This window comes from Centroberyx affinis, unplaced genomic scaffold (assembly GCF_046629955.1).
Source record: "Centroberyx affinis isolate AG114_WGS23_722 - 3 ecotype Tasmania unplaced genomic scaffold, CSIRO-AGI_Caff_v1 ptg001775l_1, whole genome shotgun sequence".
Lineage (NCBI taxonomy): Eukaryota > Metazoa > Chordata > Actinopteri > Beryciformes > Berycidae > Centroberyx > Centroberyx affinis.
The window spans coordinates 258,443-278,660 of record NW_027280168.1 but is presented as its reverse complement, the minus strand read 5'-3'; the positions used below and the strand labels follow the sequence as shown (position 1 = coordinate 278,660).

The 20,218-nt window shown below is 43.4% G+C and overlaps 3 protein-coding genes across 3 annotated transcripts in view; 1 reads left to right on the top strand and 2 right to left on the bottom strand.

The window, feature by feature from the left end:
• Nucleotides 1-829: 829 nt before the first annotated feature.
• Nucleotides 830-5,741, bottom strand: osgin2 (oxidative stress induced growth inhibitor family member 2). Its single transcript, XM_071529271.1, has 6 exons — nucleotides 5,727-5,741; nucleotides 2,958-3,050; nucleotides 2,604-2,740; nucleotides 2,330-2,521; nucleotides 2,110-2,201; nucleotides 830-2,012 (listed from the first exon to the last, which is right to left on the bottom strand). The coding sequence occupies exons 2-6, from the start codon at nucleotides 3,022-3,024 to the stop codon at nucleotides 830-832; spliced, it is 1,671 nt and encodes a 556-aa protein (XP_071385372.1). The 5' UTR covers nucleotides 3,025-3,050; nucleotides 5,727-5,741.
• Nucleotides 5,742-9,072: 3,331 nt separating this feature from the next.
• On the top strand, nucleotides 9,073-13,999 carry gtpbp10 (GTP-binding protein 10 (putative)). The gene is made up of 10 exons (XM_071529261.1): nucleotides 9,073-9,205; nucleotides 10,284-10,477; nucleotides 10,716-10,807; nucleotides 11,229-11,373; nucleotides 11,523-11,596; nucleotides 11,739-11,791; nucleotides 11,918-12,025; nucleotides 12,187-12,264; nucleotides 12,485-12,608; nucleotides 13,258-13,999. Exons 1-10 carry the CDS (start codon nucleotides 9,173-9,175, stop codon nucleotides 13,500-13,502), a joined length of 1,146 nt encoding a protein of 381 aa, XP_071385362.1. The 5' UTR covers nucleotides 9,073-9,172; the 3' UTR covers nucleotides 13,503-13,999.
• Nucleotides 14,000-17,163: 3,164 nt separating this feature from the next.
• adam22 (ADAM metallopeptidase domain 22) overlaps nucleotides 17,164-20,218 on the bottom strand; it is a 55,335-nt gene continuing 52,280 nt past the window's right edge. The window contains exons 30-32 of the mRNA XM_071529275.1: nucleotides 19,380-19,469; nucleotides 17,645-17,768; nucleotides 17,164-17,414 (exon numbers count right to left, since the gene is read on the bottom strand). Of these exons, the coding sequence (XP_071385376.1) occupies nucleotides 17,394-17,414; nucleotides 17,645-17,768; nucleotides 19,380-19,469 (235 nt within the window). The 3' untranslated portion in view covers nucleotides 17,164-17,393. The remainder of the gene's footprint in view (nucleotides 17,415-17,644; nucleotides 17,769-19,379; nucleotides 19,470-20,218) is intronic.

Below are 20,218 nucleotides of genomic sequence, written 5' to 3'. Positions count from 1 at the left end.
ACTACCTACAATAGCAGCTAAAGGAAGGACCATCTGAGATGAGACAAGCAAAGGGTGTGGGTGTCGGCTCAGAATCATCAGGAACATAAAGATTGTTTAGCCATGAACTTGTTAGGTCACATCTTCTGAGATAAGTCTTGTGTGGATCCCATATTGCTGACCGTTGCCACTTGTGGTTGTGTTACTCAGTGTTCAGATGATATGTTGGGATCATAGATTGTTCTGCCAATGTCCATCACTTACAGAACTGTAGCTATAGGGTGCCAAGTTCTTCGAACTGGCCCAAATGAAGAAACATGGATCAAAGCATTGACAATTAGTTTAGTGGCTTCTTGTGAGCATTCCTTCTGTAGGCTGTATGTAGGCTAAGCTCAAAACGAACTAAAGTGTGATACGAAGGCCGGTTAAGTGTTGGTAGAAGATGGGAGGCTTGGGTTGTATCGAAAGACACATGGTGAACAAATAAATAACCCTGAAGAAAATAAGGTCCATGTAGTGGAGAGGTTACAGATATTTTGACCATAGAACATTGGCACACTGCAGCTTGGACTTCTGGGGACTTCTTACGAAGTCAGACAAGACTTGCATGCTGTCTTTTGTTTCTATAGAAACTAATGCGCGTACATCCATTGTCTTTTTGGTCTCAGAAAATCGTAAAAAAGCCTTAGTTTTGATGAGAAAACACTGCATACACGATGAAAAGATTAAAAACTTTTGTTTTACCCTTCACCTTTTACATCTATTGGTAAATGCTCTTGAAATCGGTGTCCTACAGCCAACATAATATGGCAGCTGATATGAAACACCCCCCCCCCCCGCCTTCATCTTTTCAAATGAAGTTATTCCCACTGTTGGTGATGAGCTTTCCTTTCTTCTTGAGTCTCTTCAGCAGACAGGAGGCAATGCCTAAAGCGCCACCCTTCAAAAAGCGAACAAAGTTGTCTCCCACCAGTGGGCCCATGGCAAACAGACCTGGTTCCTTAGTGCACTCAAAAGTGTAGGGGTGGATGTCAATGGGGTTCTGCTTGCAGGAGATGGGCTTTGCTGGATCCAGGCCCAGGTACTGGCCCTGCCCCTTCAGAAAAAACAAGTTAGGGTTGGTCCCGATCAGCACGAGGGCCATAGAGATCTTGAATGCCTTGAGGGAGTTGTTCCCCTGCAGTAGACACTTCATGTCGGACTGGAAGGACACCACACAGTGTTCAGGGAAACTGGTGTAGTCGGGGAACAGGCTGGGACTGCCATTTGCAGCCATGTTAGTTGTGGCATGTTGGGGCTTTGAGCACATCTTGGCACAGACTGAGGAAGCAATACTTGCTGCCTGGGGTCTATTAGAAGCAGAGGAGGGAGCCACGTTTGTGTGGGACTGGGAGCACATCATGTGATAGACTTTGTGATATTCTGGGTACAGGGTCTTGGGCAGCTGTTTGAAGATGAGGTCAGAGTCGTCTAAGTTTTTGCGAAAGACATGCAGCACGGTAATGTTGCTGTTGCACGCACACAGAACTGCATCTGCAGCACTTAAACCAGCACCTACAATTAAAACCGGATCGGAGTTCAGATCCAGTTTACTACGGCTTACAGCCAATCCCAGGTCTGAGATGCTGTGGAATACAAACGGCAGCTCCTCCCCCTCTACACCTAGTCGAGCAGGTGAATCAGACGCACCCGTGGCCAGAACTACATTCTCTGCAAACAGAGAGAAGGGGACATGGGTGTCGTTCTGCACCTGCTGATATCCCCTTACTTCCCAGAGAGCCCCCCCTCCTCCACTGTCTTCACATTCAACTCCATTTCCCTGAAAGCCCCCATTCCCCCCGTCTCCCACCCCTCCATCTCCCTGATCAGTGTGCCCATTCTCCAATCCCTCCCCCTCGTGCCCCCGGCAGAGCTTCTGAACAGAGGTCACGTAGGTGTTGTCAGCAAAGTTCTTTTGGAGGCCCATTAGTTGCACATAGTTGCGATAATAGGATGAGATCTCCTCTGGGGTGGCTCTGTCACTGGTTACATCCCTAGAGAGAAGAGAGAGGGGATGAGGAGAAGAGCATAAAACTGGGAGGTGTGAGAGTGCGAGCTGTCAGGCTTTTGTCCCTTGTTTTCTGTCATTACCTGCGTTTCCCATTGGCCAAGTCTCTGTAGTTAACCCCAGGAAGCTCCATCCAGATGCCAAGACTAATAGTCAGCATGGAGCCTTCCATTGCCTGAGGAAAATAGAGAGGGATAGAACAAAAGAAAATGTTATTTCAAAGAGGGACAAGAAGAGAATGACTGTCAGAGACCATGGTTAGTAGCGAAGGTGAGGAAGGTTAAAAGGATAGGAGTAGCTTACATGCCAGGCACCCCCAGGTGTTGCCCTTCCGAGCACCAGATGTGGGATGTGTTGCTGTTTGTCCCTCCTCCACTGTAGGACAGGGGGGAACTCATAGCCAAAGTCAGCATTGGGATGCAGTAGTGTGTCAAACAGCACTGCTACAGGGTTCCTTGACCGCCCCTCCAGACCCTCACTCAAATATTCCAGATCCTGCAGAAAAATCACCATCATGACGTGCCTGAGTGACTGCGTGGGCATATGTGTATACGCATGCATGCTTGTGTGTTTTTACCTGTTCAGTGATGGCTAGGTGCTTGGTCTCCTGCAGTTTTCGGTATAGTATCGGGTTTGGGTGGACAGTTTCTGCGTCTAAGTAAGGCTTGTATCCACTCAGTAGGTAGGACAGACAAATACCTGATGGCCCATTTCCTAAAGACGGACCCAGGTATAGGGAAAGTGATGGATTAGCATCACATAGGAGCTTGCAAATCCGTCCAACACAAATGTTAGGTGATAAAAGTTAGATAAAGCACAAAGCATGCTTTTATGATGAAAATAGTCAAAGGGAGTGTTTAATGTTAGTATTTACCAAATGGGGTAACAATGGAAATTATTAAAAGTTAGGAGGTCAGGGTAATGTGCTCACCTATGATGACCACAGGAAGGGTGGGTGGGTGCTCTTGGGGCAGAGTGGTTTCTTCCAAAAGAGGCATGGCTGCAGCCAGGGCCAGAGCCGGCACTACAGAGGAGAAGGAGAGAAAGCTGAAGATGGTTCCTACCAGTCCTAGCTGTCCATTTGAGTTTTAGCTAAAAGCGGAGGCTCATCCATGCTTTGTCCACCCAGTGCTTCCATACTTCTGGGTCAGATTAGATGAGACAGGTTCATACCGGCTCGCTCTCTTTGTGTCTGCTGTTCACTGTTGTTGTTTTATGTTAGCCTCGGCCCTAGTGCTGTCTCCATCCACCATCATCAGCTGACCCACAAACACACACAGGGAATAAAGAAACCTCTATTCATCCTGTTATTGTGCCCCTCTCTTCCACACACAGCCATGACCCTCCCCCTCTGTCTGGGCTTCACACACGTGCACACACCCCGCCACAACACAACGTGCCCCTAGTCTTTCTCTTTGCCGCCAGCGTCAACACACCCCCTGTCCTATCAAACATGGCCTGCGGCTAGGCTAGCCTCTGTTAACTCCGGTGCCGCTTCCCAAACAAAAGGGAGTTCTAATCAGATTTATGTAGGCTCAGGTCTGTTGTGAAACGTTGCCATTGAGCATGTGTAGTGTGTGTTTATGTGTTACGCGACAGTGCCATTGTGTGCCCGCCGGGCGGCAAATCCCCCCTGATCACTCCTCCGAGTGGACCCTAATCCTGCTGGGCCTGTTTATGTCTTTACCGCCCGTTTCAACAGCGGCAGGATGGGAATGTGGTCCTGGCATGCTGACAGACCAGACCATCAACGCTCCTCCCTCTCATACCCGCCAGCCACCCCCTATACACCCACTGCCACGCATGCACAAACACAATCCCGCCAAAACATTACCCACCTGCAACAACAACCTAGCAAACAGTGCTCACTTGCCCCGCTTCCACACTGCCCTTGCGGTCCTCAACTTATGTCTGAAACTCTGCCTCACTTCCCTTAACTTCCATGTCTCCCTGCTGCCAAAACAGCCTGCCTCATCTCACACCCATCCCTCTGTCCTTCCCTCCCTTATCTGACCCGGGTCTGTAAGCCAACTGGTTTTCTTTGGTCATTGTGTTGTTTACCCTTTTCAGTGAAAGCACTGGGATTCTGCGCATTGCCTTCGCTGTTTGGAGAATGTTGTGCCCCCAGTTGGCAGGTTGAAACTGGCAGTTCCACGCCACAGTTGAATTAAACAAACTGAATGACATTCACAGTCTTTTAAAGATAAAGAAAATGAGTAGAGAGGGCCGGAGGGCACACTGGAAGCACAACCAGCAAGAGAAGACAAAGTTTTTTTGCCTGAGCCTTCACTGTATATGCAGTTGTGTAGATCAGTGGTTATTAAAATGAGGTCTTTCACAAGGTTCCAGAGGGTCGGTAGCAAAATGAGGAATGGTTTACTTTAACTGTATTTCAGTAGACTCAATGTGAGATTGAACCACTGTTATCTCTCCACATACAATGTTGAACATTTGGATAATTCAATACTAAATCAATAACAAAAATTTCCCCATATAGGTGCCATCCCTGGCACAAAATGGGGCTCTGTGGCCTGATGTGTGTCTACCTGGGGGTTCTTGAGATGATAACATTTGACAACCCCAGGCTTATATAACTGCAGTATTGGGAAGTGTGGGACATGAGTGGGGGTGGTTGTGGTTGTTATCCAATCCCCTGAATTTATAGTCTTTCCAACTCCAGACTGTCACCCAGAGTAGGATTGTTATCAGAAAAGTATTATTGTAAACCTCGGAGTTGCATGTACTGTTTACACCTGTTACAGTACAACTTTTAATTCTCCAAATGATAATGACACCAACACGAATAAGTAATGAGGATACATCTACATGTTTTTGTTTTATATATATATCTTTGGCATTTCATTTAATTCAATAACAAAGCAAACACATTGTTAAAATGCAGAACAGATGGTGAGAGAACTACTTTGCGTGAAAGGGCAACACTGAAATGCCGTGATACCAAACAATACCACTTTCTAAATCTGATGAACTGTTGGTTTGATTTGAGAAGCCTAAACAAAACAAAAAAATACATTGATAGGCTAAGTTTGTGTTTGGTTTGTTGGACTGTTTATCTGCCCATGCATACATTTGTGTGTTTTGCACCCATCTGTGTAGACGGGCGATACTTTCTAGAACATCGCCGTACTCTGCCTAGCCTCTGTACTCAGTATTGTATCCCTTTGGAAAATACTCAAAATGAAACTAATAGCTTAATAAATATTTGCTCCTTTATCCTCAGTGATAACCATATGAAAATACATGTAAGTTATTTAATCAATCAGCCTAGGTGCTAGCCTACTTAAGCAATTAGGCTACTAGGCTACTGCGTGCCAGTCAAGATTTGTTAATTTTCTGACCTAATAGCTGTTTGGAAGGTGAGTATGGCTTTCATAGGCCTACAACTTATGCTCATTTGCACGCAGTAGCCTGCCCGTCAGTTTCAAAATTAGGCTACATTTAAACCAAGCCTGGCAGGTACCTATTATAGTCCAACAGGATGATGTCACTGAAACACAGAGAAACTAACATGATGTAGCAGCCTGTCCTTACTCTTCTCACTCCGTCCAGCGGTCTGCGAGACTGCATCCAAGACACAAGGAGCACATGCGATCAGCGGCTATGGCACCATCATTGCATAATTTAGGTCAAACACACTCACAGCCATCCATACCACTGAGGGAAGAACACAATCTCTTACCGCGGTGTGATTTATCTCGCTATCTCCCAGTCGCTCCTTGTTATTACGACCCACGGCAGCGTTTCTAACGGTATAAATAGGCAGACACCGGTGGGAGGACCTATCCAACTCGGGGTTTGCATGAGATAACAATAAGCCAACCTCTCTCTCTCTCTCTCTCTCTCTCTCTCTCTCTCTCTCTCTCTCTCTCTCTCTCTCTCTCTCTTTCTCTGTCTCTCTCTCTCTCACACACACACACACACTCACTCGCTCACCTCTTTGCAGTTAAATCCGAACAGACCTGGTACAGTCAGGTCTGATCAGACCTGTAATGTCGTCTGAAGGGCAGATCTTCCTTGTGTCTTTATGGCAGAGAGAGAGAGGGAGAGAAACCGGGTCTGCGTTTGTTTTAGTCGTCACATGCGCATCTCGCTCTGCACCGGCAGGCGTGGAGCGCGAGCACCGATTCACAGAGTGCCGGGAGGACAGAGCATCCCTCAGCATCTCCACAGCGCAGCCGCGAGTGTTGGGTTCGTCACTTTAAAAAGAAATGCAATGCGTACTCGTTTCAAAACTTAGTTGACCTTATAGTTTCCTCTCACGTGAATGATCAGGAGAACCAGATGGCGCTGATGTCCAATGTCGTTCTCACCCTGTCGCTCGATCTATTCAAAGCGGAGGGATACTTTCACCCGGGGAAAGTACAAATATTCTGCTATTTTCTTTCTGTTCGAGTTAACAGCGACTGTTTACGGTGAAAACGAATACTACTGGGATATAGTTTTTGGATAATTCAATGTAAATCTCGTATTTAGAGGAGGTGATAGTAATTCATTATTTTTTGATTGATTAGGCTACTGAAATCGAACATTACACACTATGCACTCATACTGGTAAAACTAGGCCTAAGGTTATTCGGCCATTATAAGTAACTCAGGCAACTACCACTTAATGATATTCCTGAATACATTTTGTGACCCTGAACATCTCTCTCTCAAAGAAACCAGAGTAGGCTAGTCTTGAAAGTGTGGCACATCAGTTGTCAATGTAAAATCTGGAGCTGCTACATAGAGAATAAATTGGGAAAGACTGGCTGGCCTATTGTGAGAGAACCCGGCTGGGCTTTGTGGGTTGGCTGTAAGGGCCTTACAGCCAAGGCTTACAGGCTTAGTTATGACTATGAGCCAAAAATGAACCCTTGTACGGGTTCATTTTTGGCTCATATTAAGGGTTCATTTTTGGCTCATAGTCATAACTAAGCCTACCAGAAGTTATGACTATTTGGTGGAACGAGACAAGATTTGTGAAAATTGTAAATGTAAATTAATGTATTATAAATGCATTATTCATGAATAGTATATTTATGGAAAAAAAGCTCTTGTATTGATGATTCCCACACATCTGGATGGGAGAGCCTGGCCACCCGGTTTGTCTTTTCTATCAGTGTGTCTCATAGACTCGCTTGTTGTTAAACTCTCTGGAGGATGGAGGTCTGAATTAGTGCGCTCCCCTTCCTCGTGTCCTAGTGAGCAACGTATGTAGCACAGCTTTTATTCATAGCTGTGAACTCAGCAGGTACAACACTGCTGTCCAGCTGGAATGTGTAGAAGACAAAGTATAAAGAAAAGAAAGTGTTGCTGTAAAAGAAATGTCACATAGCAAATCCCCTCTTTTCTGACCTAACAGAAGCCTCTTAAACGTGCTGGTGGTGTTGTTCACAGATGTATTTTATTTATTTATTTATTTATTTTTGTCATTTTACATCATATTACCTTAGTTGAACTTCTCAAAATTGTCTATTACTTCTAAAATGTACACACTTGACCTGTAAATAGTGCAAAATAATAGTTTAAGGTGACAATATTTTTCATTTAATTTGATTTGATAGCTACTTTTGTCAGTTTTCAGGGTACTGCAACAAAAAGTGATGCTTTGCTTTTTTGTGTTTAATGCTAATTTAGGTTGTTCAATTTTAAACTTAGTAGTGCTGAATTTTGGAAATGTAATATTTCATTTAGTGACAAAGAATCAGGGAATTGCAGGATAAGGGTGATTTCAATTTGTCTTACATTTTTGAGGTTCCTACTATCACAACAAATTAGAAAGCATTTGAAAGTTTGATATGAAACCTTAATCATCTGAATGGTCCTACAGAAATGAAACAAATCAGGACATTTTTCTTGTGCAATTGCTTTATCATGAGTTTAAAATTGATAATAGAGATTCCACTGCCATGAAAAAAAAAATGTTCTCACTCATTCCTCTGAATTCTCCTGGAACTTCTCTTCCGTTGCTTGAAGGATAATAGTACCGTTTCACATTGAACTCTCTGTACCGTCTTGTAGCTTCCATGGTTTCAGCATGTGAATAAGACAGCTTGCATAAGCTCCTCAAAATATGTCTATCAGCTGATCCTGAGCACAGGCCTTTGAGCAGAAGGTTTTGTGGCTCTGATCAGTGGCTGCCAGAAATCTGAGGTAGTTGCTGGTTTGCTCTATCTTCCTGTGAGTCAGTAAGTTACAGCTTGGTGGAGTAGACCAAAATGCCATTTTAATCTAATAATAAAGACTCAGATCTTGAGTATACTCCAGATTTTAACTGCTAATTTTCAGAAATTTCACCATTTTTGTTGTCCTGCCATTGTCCTTGTGATGAAGCCTATACTGTCTCATTGGCCTATTTACTTCACTGTAAATCTGAGAGAGTTTCCTCAAAGAATTGCTCATAACTTTGAACAGCATCCACTCCTGTAAACTAATGGTTGAATTCTGAACTGATTGAATTGCCATAGACTTTTACACTGACCCGGCTCAAATAATGGGTTACAAAACAAAATAGAAAATAACACATAGTTTTTGATAACTTCCAGCATAGATCAGTTGTTGTATATCATTTTGATAATCCAAAAGATAATGAATATAAGATGTTCATTCATATTACAGTTACATTTGTCTCTAGTTGATTCAAAAGTGCACAAAACTGACAAATGGCACCAATGTCTATATATATTATGTCTGTAGACAGCTAAGTTATAGCTAAATTAAGTTTAAATCTGTTAATGTCAAACAATTACCTACCCACAAGGAATTTAGTGAGTGAAAAATGTCATTTTTGTCTCTGCTCACTCATTAGCTGAAATTTCAATAGGTGGCTCTTAGCTTCCTTGGCAAAGTTTTCAGACATCCGTGGTCCCTGCAAATATATGTACCCACAGTGAGAAATGTAAGCAATGCTTGGATGATTTGCATGGGCTAGTCTGTCTCTAGCTCTGTGTGTATCTGGATGGATGAGGATGCTTGTTACTCCGCCCCTCCGGCTCCTGATCCAATGAAATGAGAGGAAGACCAACACTTCCTCTCCGTCATACAAACCATGGAAGGACCGTGTTATGCTACAAACACATGTGAACTTGCTAGCTAGCTCAGTTAACAATAGTCTATGAAAAGAGACAATAAACTCCACTGAAGATGGTCCAGTTTAGCAGGATTTGCTACCGGAAGGTAAGTAACAAAGCAAGTCACTGTTGTCGTATTTTAACGTTTGTAATGTCGTTAAAATGATGTCAACAGCAGCAGTGTACTAAGTGACATTGGGCATAGCTTTCCAGCCGTTAACGGCTAGATGGCTATGGTAGACACTAACGTTAGTGTTAAAACGTGAATGTTGAATGAATTCACGTAAGCTAGTCTCTGTACTCTGCTGGTCTATCTTGACATGTTATGGATTTCCACTCCTACTTAGCCACCGAAGCTAACGATGTCCTGAACAACGTTAACTGTTAGCTAGCTTATCACGATGCAATGCCAAGTTTTTATTTTCTAATAGAGCCCCCATTTCCTCAGTAATCAACTTCAAACCACCTTTCATCTGTGTTTCGCCTTTCATAGTCAGAAACCCCTTCTGCTCATGATGAGCTAACCTTGTGATGAGGTTTGTAAAGCTGTTATCAGTCTACTAAGGGATCTTTCTCAAGCCCAGGATTCAAATGAGAAACTGTGTCTCTCATATTCTTCTCGTAATGGGAACTCAACCGAAGGTGACCATTGACCAAATTTGGTCAGTGGTCTAACTTATATTTTAAGAAACCATGCTATATAGTATAAAATGTTATGCAGCGCAGATGGACAGATACTTTATCAATTGGGCCACACAGTTTTACAGAGACCAATGTCTGTCTAAGTTATATGCTCTAGAAAAGTTCAGTCTGTATATTGGATGTTTCTGTACTGAGTCTGTGACAGTTTCTCACAGACTTAAATCGATCTTAAATCGATCTCAAACCCATGTACAAGTCCTGAAATTACACATTTGAATAGATGGACAACATTGTGTGTGTGTGTGTGTGTGTGGTGGGGGGGGGGGGGGGGGGGGGGGGGGGGGTTGAATGGGTTTGAATCTGGCCAAGGAGGTTTGTCACACATCATCCCCCTTTCTCTTCTCTCTCTTCCAATCTTTCTTGTCTCTTTATGTCAGCTGTCAAATAAAGGTTAAAATTTCACAAAATAATGTTTAAAAAACGGTAAATCCCATCATTGTCTAATGCAAGTTCCCTTTCTTTCTTTTTCTGCCTGCCTCCAGTATGGAAACTTTGTGGACAACCTTCGTCTGTATGTCCGCGGAGGCAGTGGGGGCATGGGTCTGCCCCGTCTGGGGGGGCATGGGGGGAAAGGGGGAGACGTTTGGGTGGTGGCTAAAAAGGATATGACCTTGAAGAGGATCAAGGACAAATACCCCCAGAAACGTTTTATAGCCGGAGTGGGAACCAACAGCAGGTTCGTCTCTCCAAATGCAGCCTTGAGTATCCAAGTGCCATGGCTCCAGTGCCATGCTGTAAAGCCAGAAGGTCAATTGGAAAACTATCATTAGTCTATCATTGAGCTCAAGTTTGTTAGTGATATAAATGTGTGTGATAATAGATATTAAGTCATGTAGTCATTGGTCAATTATTTCTTCACAAAGTGGATGTGTTTTGTGTGTATAATGAGCATTGTGAGTTTTATTTGTCAACAGTATCCGGGCTCTGAAGGGGGAGAGGGGGAAGGACCAGGAGATCTTTGCTCCTGCTGGCATTACTGTCACCACTGATGATGGCAAAGCACTTGGTACGTCAAAAACGCCACAACCTATTGCCATACCAGCAGCATGACAATAACAGCTGCTATATGAGGTTTTCCATGTATTGATTATATTTGATAGATAAATTAACAGCCCGCCCAAGCTTGGCATTTCCAGTTATTGTAATTTTTAAACAACAAAGACTTAATACTGTCCAGCCCTGAAAGCATGTTGGTGAACTACAACAGTCATAAGTCATAGTGCCTATAGCTGCCCATGATATTGGTCAAACAGTTGGTGTTGCTTCGAGTCACGCTCCGTCCGTCGACACGAACAGAGAGGCAAAGTTTGAAATGGACTTAATGTTGTACGTTGAGGAGGTGAACTATTTGTAATTAACTGTCATATTTGTGTCATAAGAGTAGTACGAGTGTAACAGTCAGCTAATGTTGCAGTACTAATTCTAAGGTGAACTGAATGCTGAGGGCGATAGTGTGCTGGTTGCAAAGGGCGGACATGGAGGGTCCTTCCACTCCGGGTTCGAGCCCAGTAAGGGCCAGGCCAAACAGATCCGACTGGACCTCAAACTCATCGCTGACCTGGGCCTGGTGGGGTGAGCGCAGAAACACACATGAACATACAGTATGGTTTCACACACGCTGTCTGTTGGTACAAGATAGTTCATTTAGGCTGAGGCTGGAATTGGAACGGATATACTAAATTCTTTAAATATCTGATTTCCTTGTGTTTTATCATCACCAGGTTCCCCAATGCAGGAAAGTCCTCTCTGCTGACGGCCATGTCTCATGCCACACCTCAAATTGCTAGTTATGCTTGTGAGTGTACAAAGATATAAACACACACGTTATGTTCCTGTGTTCTCATCTTTGCTTTTGTCAAAGAACTGGATAGTCTTTCTGGTACAATTGTCTGTGATCTTTTGTTTTTGTCAATGACATTGTAAAATCTTTGTTATAGTCACAACATTGAGGCCAGAGATTGGCAAACTGATGTTTAAGGATCATAAGCAGGTATGGGAATCTATATCAGGGCTTGATATATTGTCTCTTGACTGTTATATTCTGTATATGTAAGTGGTTTTTTCTAGTGCTTTCCCCTCTCTGAGTGACGTCCTGATGGTTGTTTCTCACCGGTAGATCTCTGTGGCGGACCTTCCAGGGCTGATTGAGGGCGCTCACCTCAACAAAGGCATGGGCCACAAGTTCCTAAAGCATGTGGAGAGGACCAAGCAGCTGCTGTTTGTGGTGTGTAGTAGTAGGAAAAGGAGTAGCAGAATGTGTGTGATATTCTTGTACATAACTTAAGCAAATGCGCTGACACACTTCTCATAATTTGAATATGTCGGCTGAAAATGTCAGACTGATAGTGATGAAGTCTCCTGTGATTATCCTTTGTCGGGCTGCAGGTGGATGTTTGCGGTTTCCAGCTAGCCAGCAAAATGCCTTTTAGGTCGGCCTTTGAAGCTGTGCAACTTCTGACGAAGGTGAGACCAACACGGCGAATGGATCCTGTTCAGAAACTACTCACTCATAAAGTTCTTCTAATTTACATAATGTTAATCCCATTCTCTTGACTCTCATTGTTTTTGCCACTCTGCCGCTTATCCATGTCCTGACTCATCCCTCCATATCTGTTTCATCTGTCTTTCAAACTCACTATTCATTCTCTTTCTATCCTCTTTTTCGTCTCTCCACCACCTCAAGGAGTTGGAGTTGTACAAGGAGGAGCTTGTCTCTAAGCCCGCTCTGCTGGTGGTGAATAAGATGGACCTCCCTGATGCTGAGGACAAACTAGCAGAGCTGCAGGAGCAGCTGCGAAACCCAGACGGTGACTTTGATATATTTTCCATCATTTTCTAAGATTTATTAATTAATAGACAAGCAACCCCACCAACCCCCACCCCAGATACATTAATTCCAATCTCTGCTCACTCTGAGCTGGCTTACAATATGCCTGCCCAAAATGAAAATGTTTCACTCTTAATCTTTTCTCCCTCATGGACAAAAACAATTTTATCTTCCTTCCTACCAGCTTATGAGTCATTTTCTCCAAATGGCTGCCATTAGACACTTAAGCACTTAATTATGTTGCCAGGTGTATCACATTAGGACAGACTGGCATTACACCCTGACAAAATCTCTTTAAGTGTAGCTAAGCCTGAACATAAGGGATAAGGCAGGGTCCTCACCATCTCATTTACTGAGATTTTAGATAGATGGTTGTACATCAGTCAAAAAGAAACGGATTAACAGAAGTACATCAATAGACCAAAAACTTGCCTAACAACTGTTTAAAATGAAAATGATCAGTCTGAAATTAATTAATTTGATCTAAGCATGTATTTTGAATAATGAAAACAACAAAAGACAAGAAATCACAGCCATTCCTATTGAATATAACATGTTACCACAGGGCAAAAGGCTGGGCTGTTGTTTTGTAAGTTTCATTAGTTCTGTTGTGCTTTCCTCACCGGCAGAGTTCTCCGACCTGTTGCCCGACGACATGATCCCCAAGAGGAACATGCTCTTCAGACACGTGGTTCCAGTCTCTGCCTCTACTAGGTTTGGTATCGAACATCTGAAAACCTGCATCCGCGAGTCGCTTGATGAAGATGCAGCCACAGCAACTAAAGCCATCCATCAAGATAGACTGCAGACACTCAGACAGACTGACACGGCCAAAACAGCCACACCGATATGGGGCTCCAGGAGTTCGGCGTGAGTCGAACTATGATGTGAAGAGTTGCTTGCTTCACTCTGTATGGACTTGGTATGAGTAAGTGACAGCCGCACCCCAGGACTGTCTTGTTTTGGGGTTACAGGCTTGGTACTTGGAGGTTATCAGCACTTAAGCCAAAATTAACAGGGTCCGTTTGAAATCAGTCATTGCAAACAAGAGGATGATGAAACACTGATGAAAACTTTGAAAACTGAACGGACTTTGTGACACTGGTGACAACCCATTGACTGAGTCAGATGTGTGTAACCTTGATGGGATTCTATTCCAGTCAAGTGTTATTCAAAGCAGCACTGACATTAGAGCCAGCTGCACCGAATAGTACAGATCAATATATAAAGACCGAGGTTAGGACAACCTTGAAAGGGAGGAGAGGTGCAATTGGGTTGAACGGTTTATTTCTGTTTCATTTGAGATTGTATTCCTTTTTATTGGTGTGCTGCTCATTTACTATGTTGTAATATAAAACATCTAACAGATGAAGCCTGTTTTCCACTGTTGTGTTTTTTCCTGAATACAGATTTTAAATTAGTAGAAATGCCAGTGTAGACGGATGTGTCGATGAAAGTTTTATTTTATATTAAATATATTACAATACTGAATGATCGAGTAAGAGGAAAAAAATATGGGCATTGATTTTTGCATCATCAGTCTATGTACAGCATACAGCAAAAAAAACAAAAAACAAACAAAGACAGCAACTACAGTATGTAGATAGATTTGGAACTAGTACATGTGGGGTTTAAGGTTCCTGGAGCAGAGTGCCTAGGTGTCTGTTAGAGAGAGCTGGCAGGATGGGACCACATGGTTGAGACTGAGGTCTGCTGCCTCTACAGAGGCCACAGCTGGGTGGTTGGTGTGCTCCAGTTTACTAATACATTCAAGTCTCTGGCCAGACAGAGACAGACATCTCGGCAAAGCGGACAGCCAGTGTAGTCCTGTTAGGTTCTGTCGGTCCGGCCGTGTGGGCGGACACAGCGGAAATGTTTCCAGGGCCTTTGTACCTGGTTGGGTGAGAAGACTGACAGCTGTATAGTCACAGAAATCATTGTAACCCCTCTGGTCCCATCCTTGGCATAGCAGTGCAACATCCTCAAAGTTTAGTATAGGGCAATATCCATGACACTAAGACAACATGTCAGTTTGTTGTAGCACAGTATTATGATGTTAAAAATATTGCTTGAGAGTTCTGAGATAATACTTTCCACAGCCTTGGGTAACCCAGGAAAAAAAGATAGGGTTAGTGGACATTAATCAATACTTGATGAAGACGAGAGCGAAGAAGAAAGCTCCGGTAGAAGGCAAATCATGAGCCCATACAGATCTCTATTACATTTATACTTCATGCTGTCGTAGCTGTGTCCTATCCTTATACCATAGAAATCATACAGATCAGCACATGCCAGAGTAATGACACCTTGGATTGGCCCCAGGACAAATGTGTTTCAAAAACTCATAACGCAACATGTCTCCATTCAAACTCATCAACACACATAATTACAATAATGCACTTAATTACCGTTTGAATAATTGCTGTACATAATGCTGAGAAAAAGTGAACATTATAAAGGTACTTAATAAAAAAGATACTAGTAGCAATATTAATCCAATATTGTGAAGATCATAATACCTATACAGTCCTAGTGCATACATGAACTAAAAATGAAGAGTGGCCACATTGAAACGAAACAAAAAAAGCAGTTAATGACACACAAGAGGCCTTAAGACAGAACAGTTTCTACACAGAGTCGGGCAATGACCTGGAGTGTAACTTTGTACAGAGAACTTGCTTTTGGGAATTGATCTGCGAAAACCTTCCAAAAAATCCACCTTAAGCTAGTCTGAGTCTCAGCACAGCTTCAGGATTTTTTTTATACAGAACCTGCACCTGGATTCTCAATCTAGATTAAATTCATGACTGCCTGCCTTGAAGTGGCTAATAATAACTTGTTTATTGTCAAACAGTGTAGTTTGTGGTATAAAAACCCATTAAGACAACAGCAATTGGCGATGAAGGAAAACATCTTTCAGTGACATGCTTATTTCCCAATATGGTCCCACAGATAGCTTACCAGAGGAAAGACATAATTTGATATAGCACTGTCATGCTGTTGGTCTTCACAAGCTCAAACAGCAAGCACTGTACAGCATATTTTATCATTTACAAGGCTAAATGTCTGAATCATCACAGCTAAATCCAAAATGCACATTTCAATCACAATTTCCAGATTCTCAATGGGCTAGGTCATTAACCAAAACTTTCATTTCCACATTATGAAGTTCCTACTTTCACATTCAAGTGACCTGAGTGTCTTAATGTACTCCCATTGTGATTAGCTTTCAGTACGGTCTCGTACATCCAAAAGTAGAATTAGAGGAAACTAAATACATCTTAACATTATCCACGGGAATTTCCAAAACCACCAAGTGAAAAGACTGAAAAGTGGCATTCACATCTATAACTACACCAAACACATCTCTCTCCGCTCACTGCAATCAGGAAGGGCACGTTCAATTATTCAAGTTAGTTAAAATAATACTCATCAACAGCCAACTCAATAACATTCTTAATTAATGTGCCAAAATCAACACCTTTTGCTTTACTTTATCAGTCATTACTGGATGTCTATGTGTATTTATCCCAGAGAAGGATGAAACCAGTGATAAGATATAAAAAAAAACACTTTTACATTCTGCTGCGGATGGAGAAAGCTATAGAGGTCACAGTCACACAGGATAAGCCAGAGGGAAAAGTAATGAGGCCTACAGGACAAAAAATAGAAACACAGACAGAAGAACGAGTGCGGGGTCTCAACGCAGACCTACAGAGATCCCCTTTGGTCTACAAGTCACAATACAGCAGGAACAGGACAGGAGAGAGGGAACGTCCCCAAGAATCTGTTCCTGTCTTAAAGTAAAAAAACAAAAAAGAAAGAAAAACACATATTCTATGTAGTTCACTGTACATATTTACACACACACAAACAACCGAGGGGAGGGCAGGGTGAAGGAGCAGGATGGGGGGGAGGTCGGGTCCATGTCATGGGGTATGGGCTATAATAACTGGTGATACAATATGGGTTGCTGATAAAAGCCTATAGTGGAGAGAAAGCTTCTAAGCCTAGGTATAAAATCACTGCCCTCCCTCCCACATGCTTTCCATCTGGATCAGACCGCCGTTCTTCTCTTCTCTTGACCAATAGGAGGAGGTTGTTGGAGTTTGTCTCATGCATACAGTGTTGGATTTTCTACAGTGATTCACGTGCTTCAAAATGGTTCAAGAAATCCAGCGATGCAACACGACAGGATGACCTGTTCCTGGTCCGTCCCCCCCCCCCCCCCCTTCCCCCTCCCCCATAGAGAGGAGCTCCAAACGAGTCGGGGCATCAGCCTGGCAAGGGTGATGGTTGTGTTGAAGTGAGTATGGTGAGAGCCAAGCTAAAGGAGGATGGGTCGGGGTGAGGGTGAGGGTGAGGGGGGGGGGGAGGGGGGTGTTTGGGGAAAAGGGGCGGGTGGGGTCGGAGTAGTGGGATTTCCAGTCCCATAGGTGAGAGGCCTGAGCAGTCAGGAGCAGCTCAGTCTGAGTCTGAGCTCCAGCGGGTCTGGAGTGGATCTGGAGCTGGTTTTTCAGCGGGCGCTCCTCTCGTCTCGTAGAGATCCAACACACAGACTGGCGCCGTCGAGCAAGTCAGGTTTGGAGGCCCTTGCATACAATAATTCACACACACCTCTGCCTATTTGCGCTCCAATGGGGTGCTCTCTCTCTCTTCTTTGTCATTTAGTGTCAATTTTGTTTCACTTTTGTTTTTTCATTCATAGAAAAGGAGAGAAAGGTGTAGTTCCTTAAGGTCTTTAGTAGAGTAGGTAAGAGGGCTGTTATATCGAAGTCTCCCACAGCTGAAGAGAGAACAAGAGAAAAAGAAAAGAGAAAAGGAATAGGGAATAAGAGACAGAGCAGAAAACCAAAGAGAAGACATGTTTAGAGTTTAGATATACTCACTGTACATTTCTTTCTTTCTTTGTGATGCTATTATGATCCCAATTAGCAAATGTTTTAGTGCCCTCTAATGTCCCTGGTGTGGTCTTTTAAAGGTGTGTGTGATATACTCCAGTTGACTGTGACTCACCCTGGCACTCTGCCTGTTGGCTTTCCTCTGGTCATCGGGGAGAGGGGGCATGGGGTAGGGGTATCTCCGGCTGGATGCAATCGACCCTGTAGAGGAAGTGGGAGACTTGGCGGGGGATAGCGTCCTAGGGGAGACAGGAAGTGACATTATTCAACTATTGCTTCTTCTCTCCTAGCTGGTATAGGATTAAGTTGGACAAAGACACAGATGGATTGATCAGGATAGATTCAGGAAGATAAGCTGATGCGAGATCTGTGACTTTGGGCAACATCCTCCTTGAGTCACTGAGTTTTCACCTTCCTACAGAGAGAGGTTGCTCTTAAAAGATCTTACTGTAATTCACCAAAAGCACAGACACAAACAGATCCCAAATTTGTGTTGAAAACATAAAGACTCATGACAAGTAGCTCAGCTTTTAGGGGCAACCTCTACATCAAGTACACAGTTCACAGCACTGGTCTGGGCAGAGTCATGTTTCCTGCCACTCACATGCTTCGCCCTGGGACAGCATCATTTTTTTTCATCATCAGGTAGAGCCAGAATGTGTAGAAAGTCACCCTTATCGACTATGAAACACATGCTGCTGAGGGTGACTTCTACTGTCCGCTGAGCCGTCAGAATGAGCCGGTGTGAAGTCTGAAGGGTTTGATCGATGTGTGTATTGAATGAGGAATGCTGGAAGTAGTGAGTATGATGAGGTGAGTGGGACAGCAGACCAGACCGGAGCTGGGTAAGAACAACAGACTCAGAGAATCAGAGGGAGAGGTCCTGTCCAGTGAAGCAGTGCCCCCTAGGCGTATGCACCAGTACTGCATGTTGAGCTGAAATAACTTGGACTGGTTATAATAATAGAAAGAATTAAACTATTTCTGCCTTTTGATAGATATTGTTGCAGGAGGGGGGTCAGGGAGGTGTTCCTGGACACGACTAAGGTCTATAGATTTCTGATTGATTGTGTTGAATTTGCATGAATGAATAAACAATTGGTGAACTGACATGGGACCAGAATGTGCCCATGAGCTTCCTCGTTGTTGCCGAGGAAACTATATTGTTTGTCTTTGGTGTGATTATCTATAGACCTTGGACCAGATCAGAGCGGTGGCCTAAATCTGATCACAGCAGTACACAGCGATGATGTCACAACAGAGCACAGAAAGTCGTCTCAGTGATGACATCACACCGACACAAAGGCAGGTGAGGTCACTGGGAGCAAGCCAGGGCCGACACACATAAACACTTACAGACAGAACGACACTGAACATGCAGAGGTAACAAGAGGCTGTGTGGAAGAAGCAAAGGAGGGAATAAGGAAAAATTATGAATAAAATGACTGCATTAAAATTTTAACATTGTAACACAGGCGTTTTTTCATCAATACTGCACAGCAGAAGGCTTTACTGGAAAAAATGACAAAATATCGGCAAAGTAAAATGCAGCTGTTTCAAAGGAAAATGAGTATCTACTCTGACAACAAATAGGAAGAATGACAGATAAAATAGGATATATTATAATGTAAAGCAAAAATACTTCTTTTTTTAATCCCTCATAGGAGCTCCAAGACACAACATGCCAACTGTTTATTACAACACTGAGATGTAACTAACTAAACCATCGGCAGAAAAAATGCCAGAATGGAGCAACTTCTTACTTTCTTTGACCAAACCATAAATCAAATCAAAGGTGAGAGGGTTTTTAGACAAGCGTGTGGGGTACAGGACATAATCTGAGGTAATACCTAAGGTAAGGTCCTTGAGTGTTTCTATTCACATCTTCTACCCATTTAGTTACATCATAATACTCTGTTTTGAAGCGAGGGGTTAAATACCTGTGGGAGGAGGAGGGGGGGGGGGGTGATGGACACAACACAAGGAGGGGAGAAGAGAGAAGAAGAAGGAAGGAAGGAAGGAAGGAAGGAAGGAAGAGAAATGAAAAGGGACAGAAAATTTCAAGAATTAAGCCAGTGGAGGAAGAGAGGAGGAGGAAATATTTTAGGAAAGCAGAGCAGAGCAAAGACATTCTGAACAGACACCAAGATGCAATTGAGAAAATGACAAGATGGTGGACAGACCTGTGTGGTTTTTAGATGAAAACAGCACCATGAAAATCACGACAACTGTGTTGTGTGTTAACAGGCTCAGTTGCATATTGGTTACATGTCACGTCATTCCAAGCAGTTCTTGCCACTCAGTCAGTCTCATGCTTGCAATGAGAACAGGTGTGCGCTGCAGACTACTTCATATGCCAAGACCTTAAAACCCACAAACAAACAAACCGACACGCCAGGCTGGGAGGCAGCCAATGCACACTGTGCTGTGTTCATTCACAGTCACCAGGCATATGCAAATGCTCAACGTTATTTGTTCACAGGCTCAGAGAAAAATCAAATGGATATTTTCTGCTTTTGGGGGTACAACATAGCCTTGCAAGCCTGGCGAGTCTCAGGATACTGCGATCACACTGTGTCTTGCAGTGTGATCAATTCTCCAGACTCGTCTGGCTGCAACATACTGTGTATGACTGATACAGAATCTGAGAAAGGAAAGTCTTCCTGTACATCAATTTTACATTATTTGT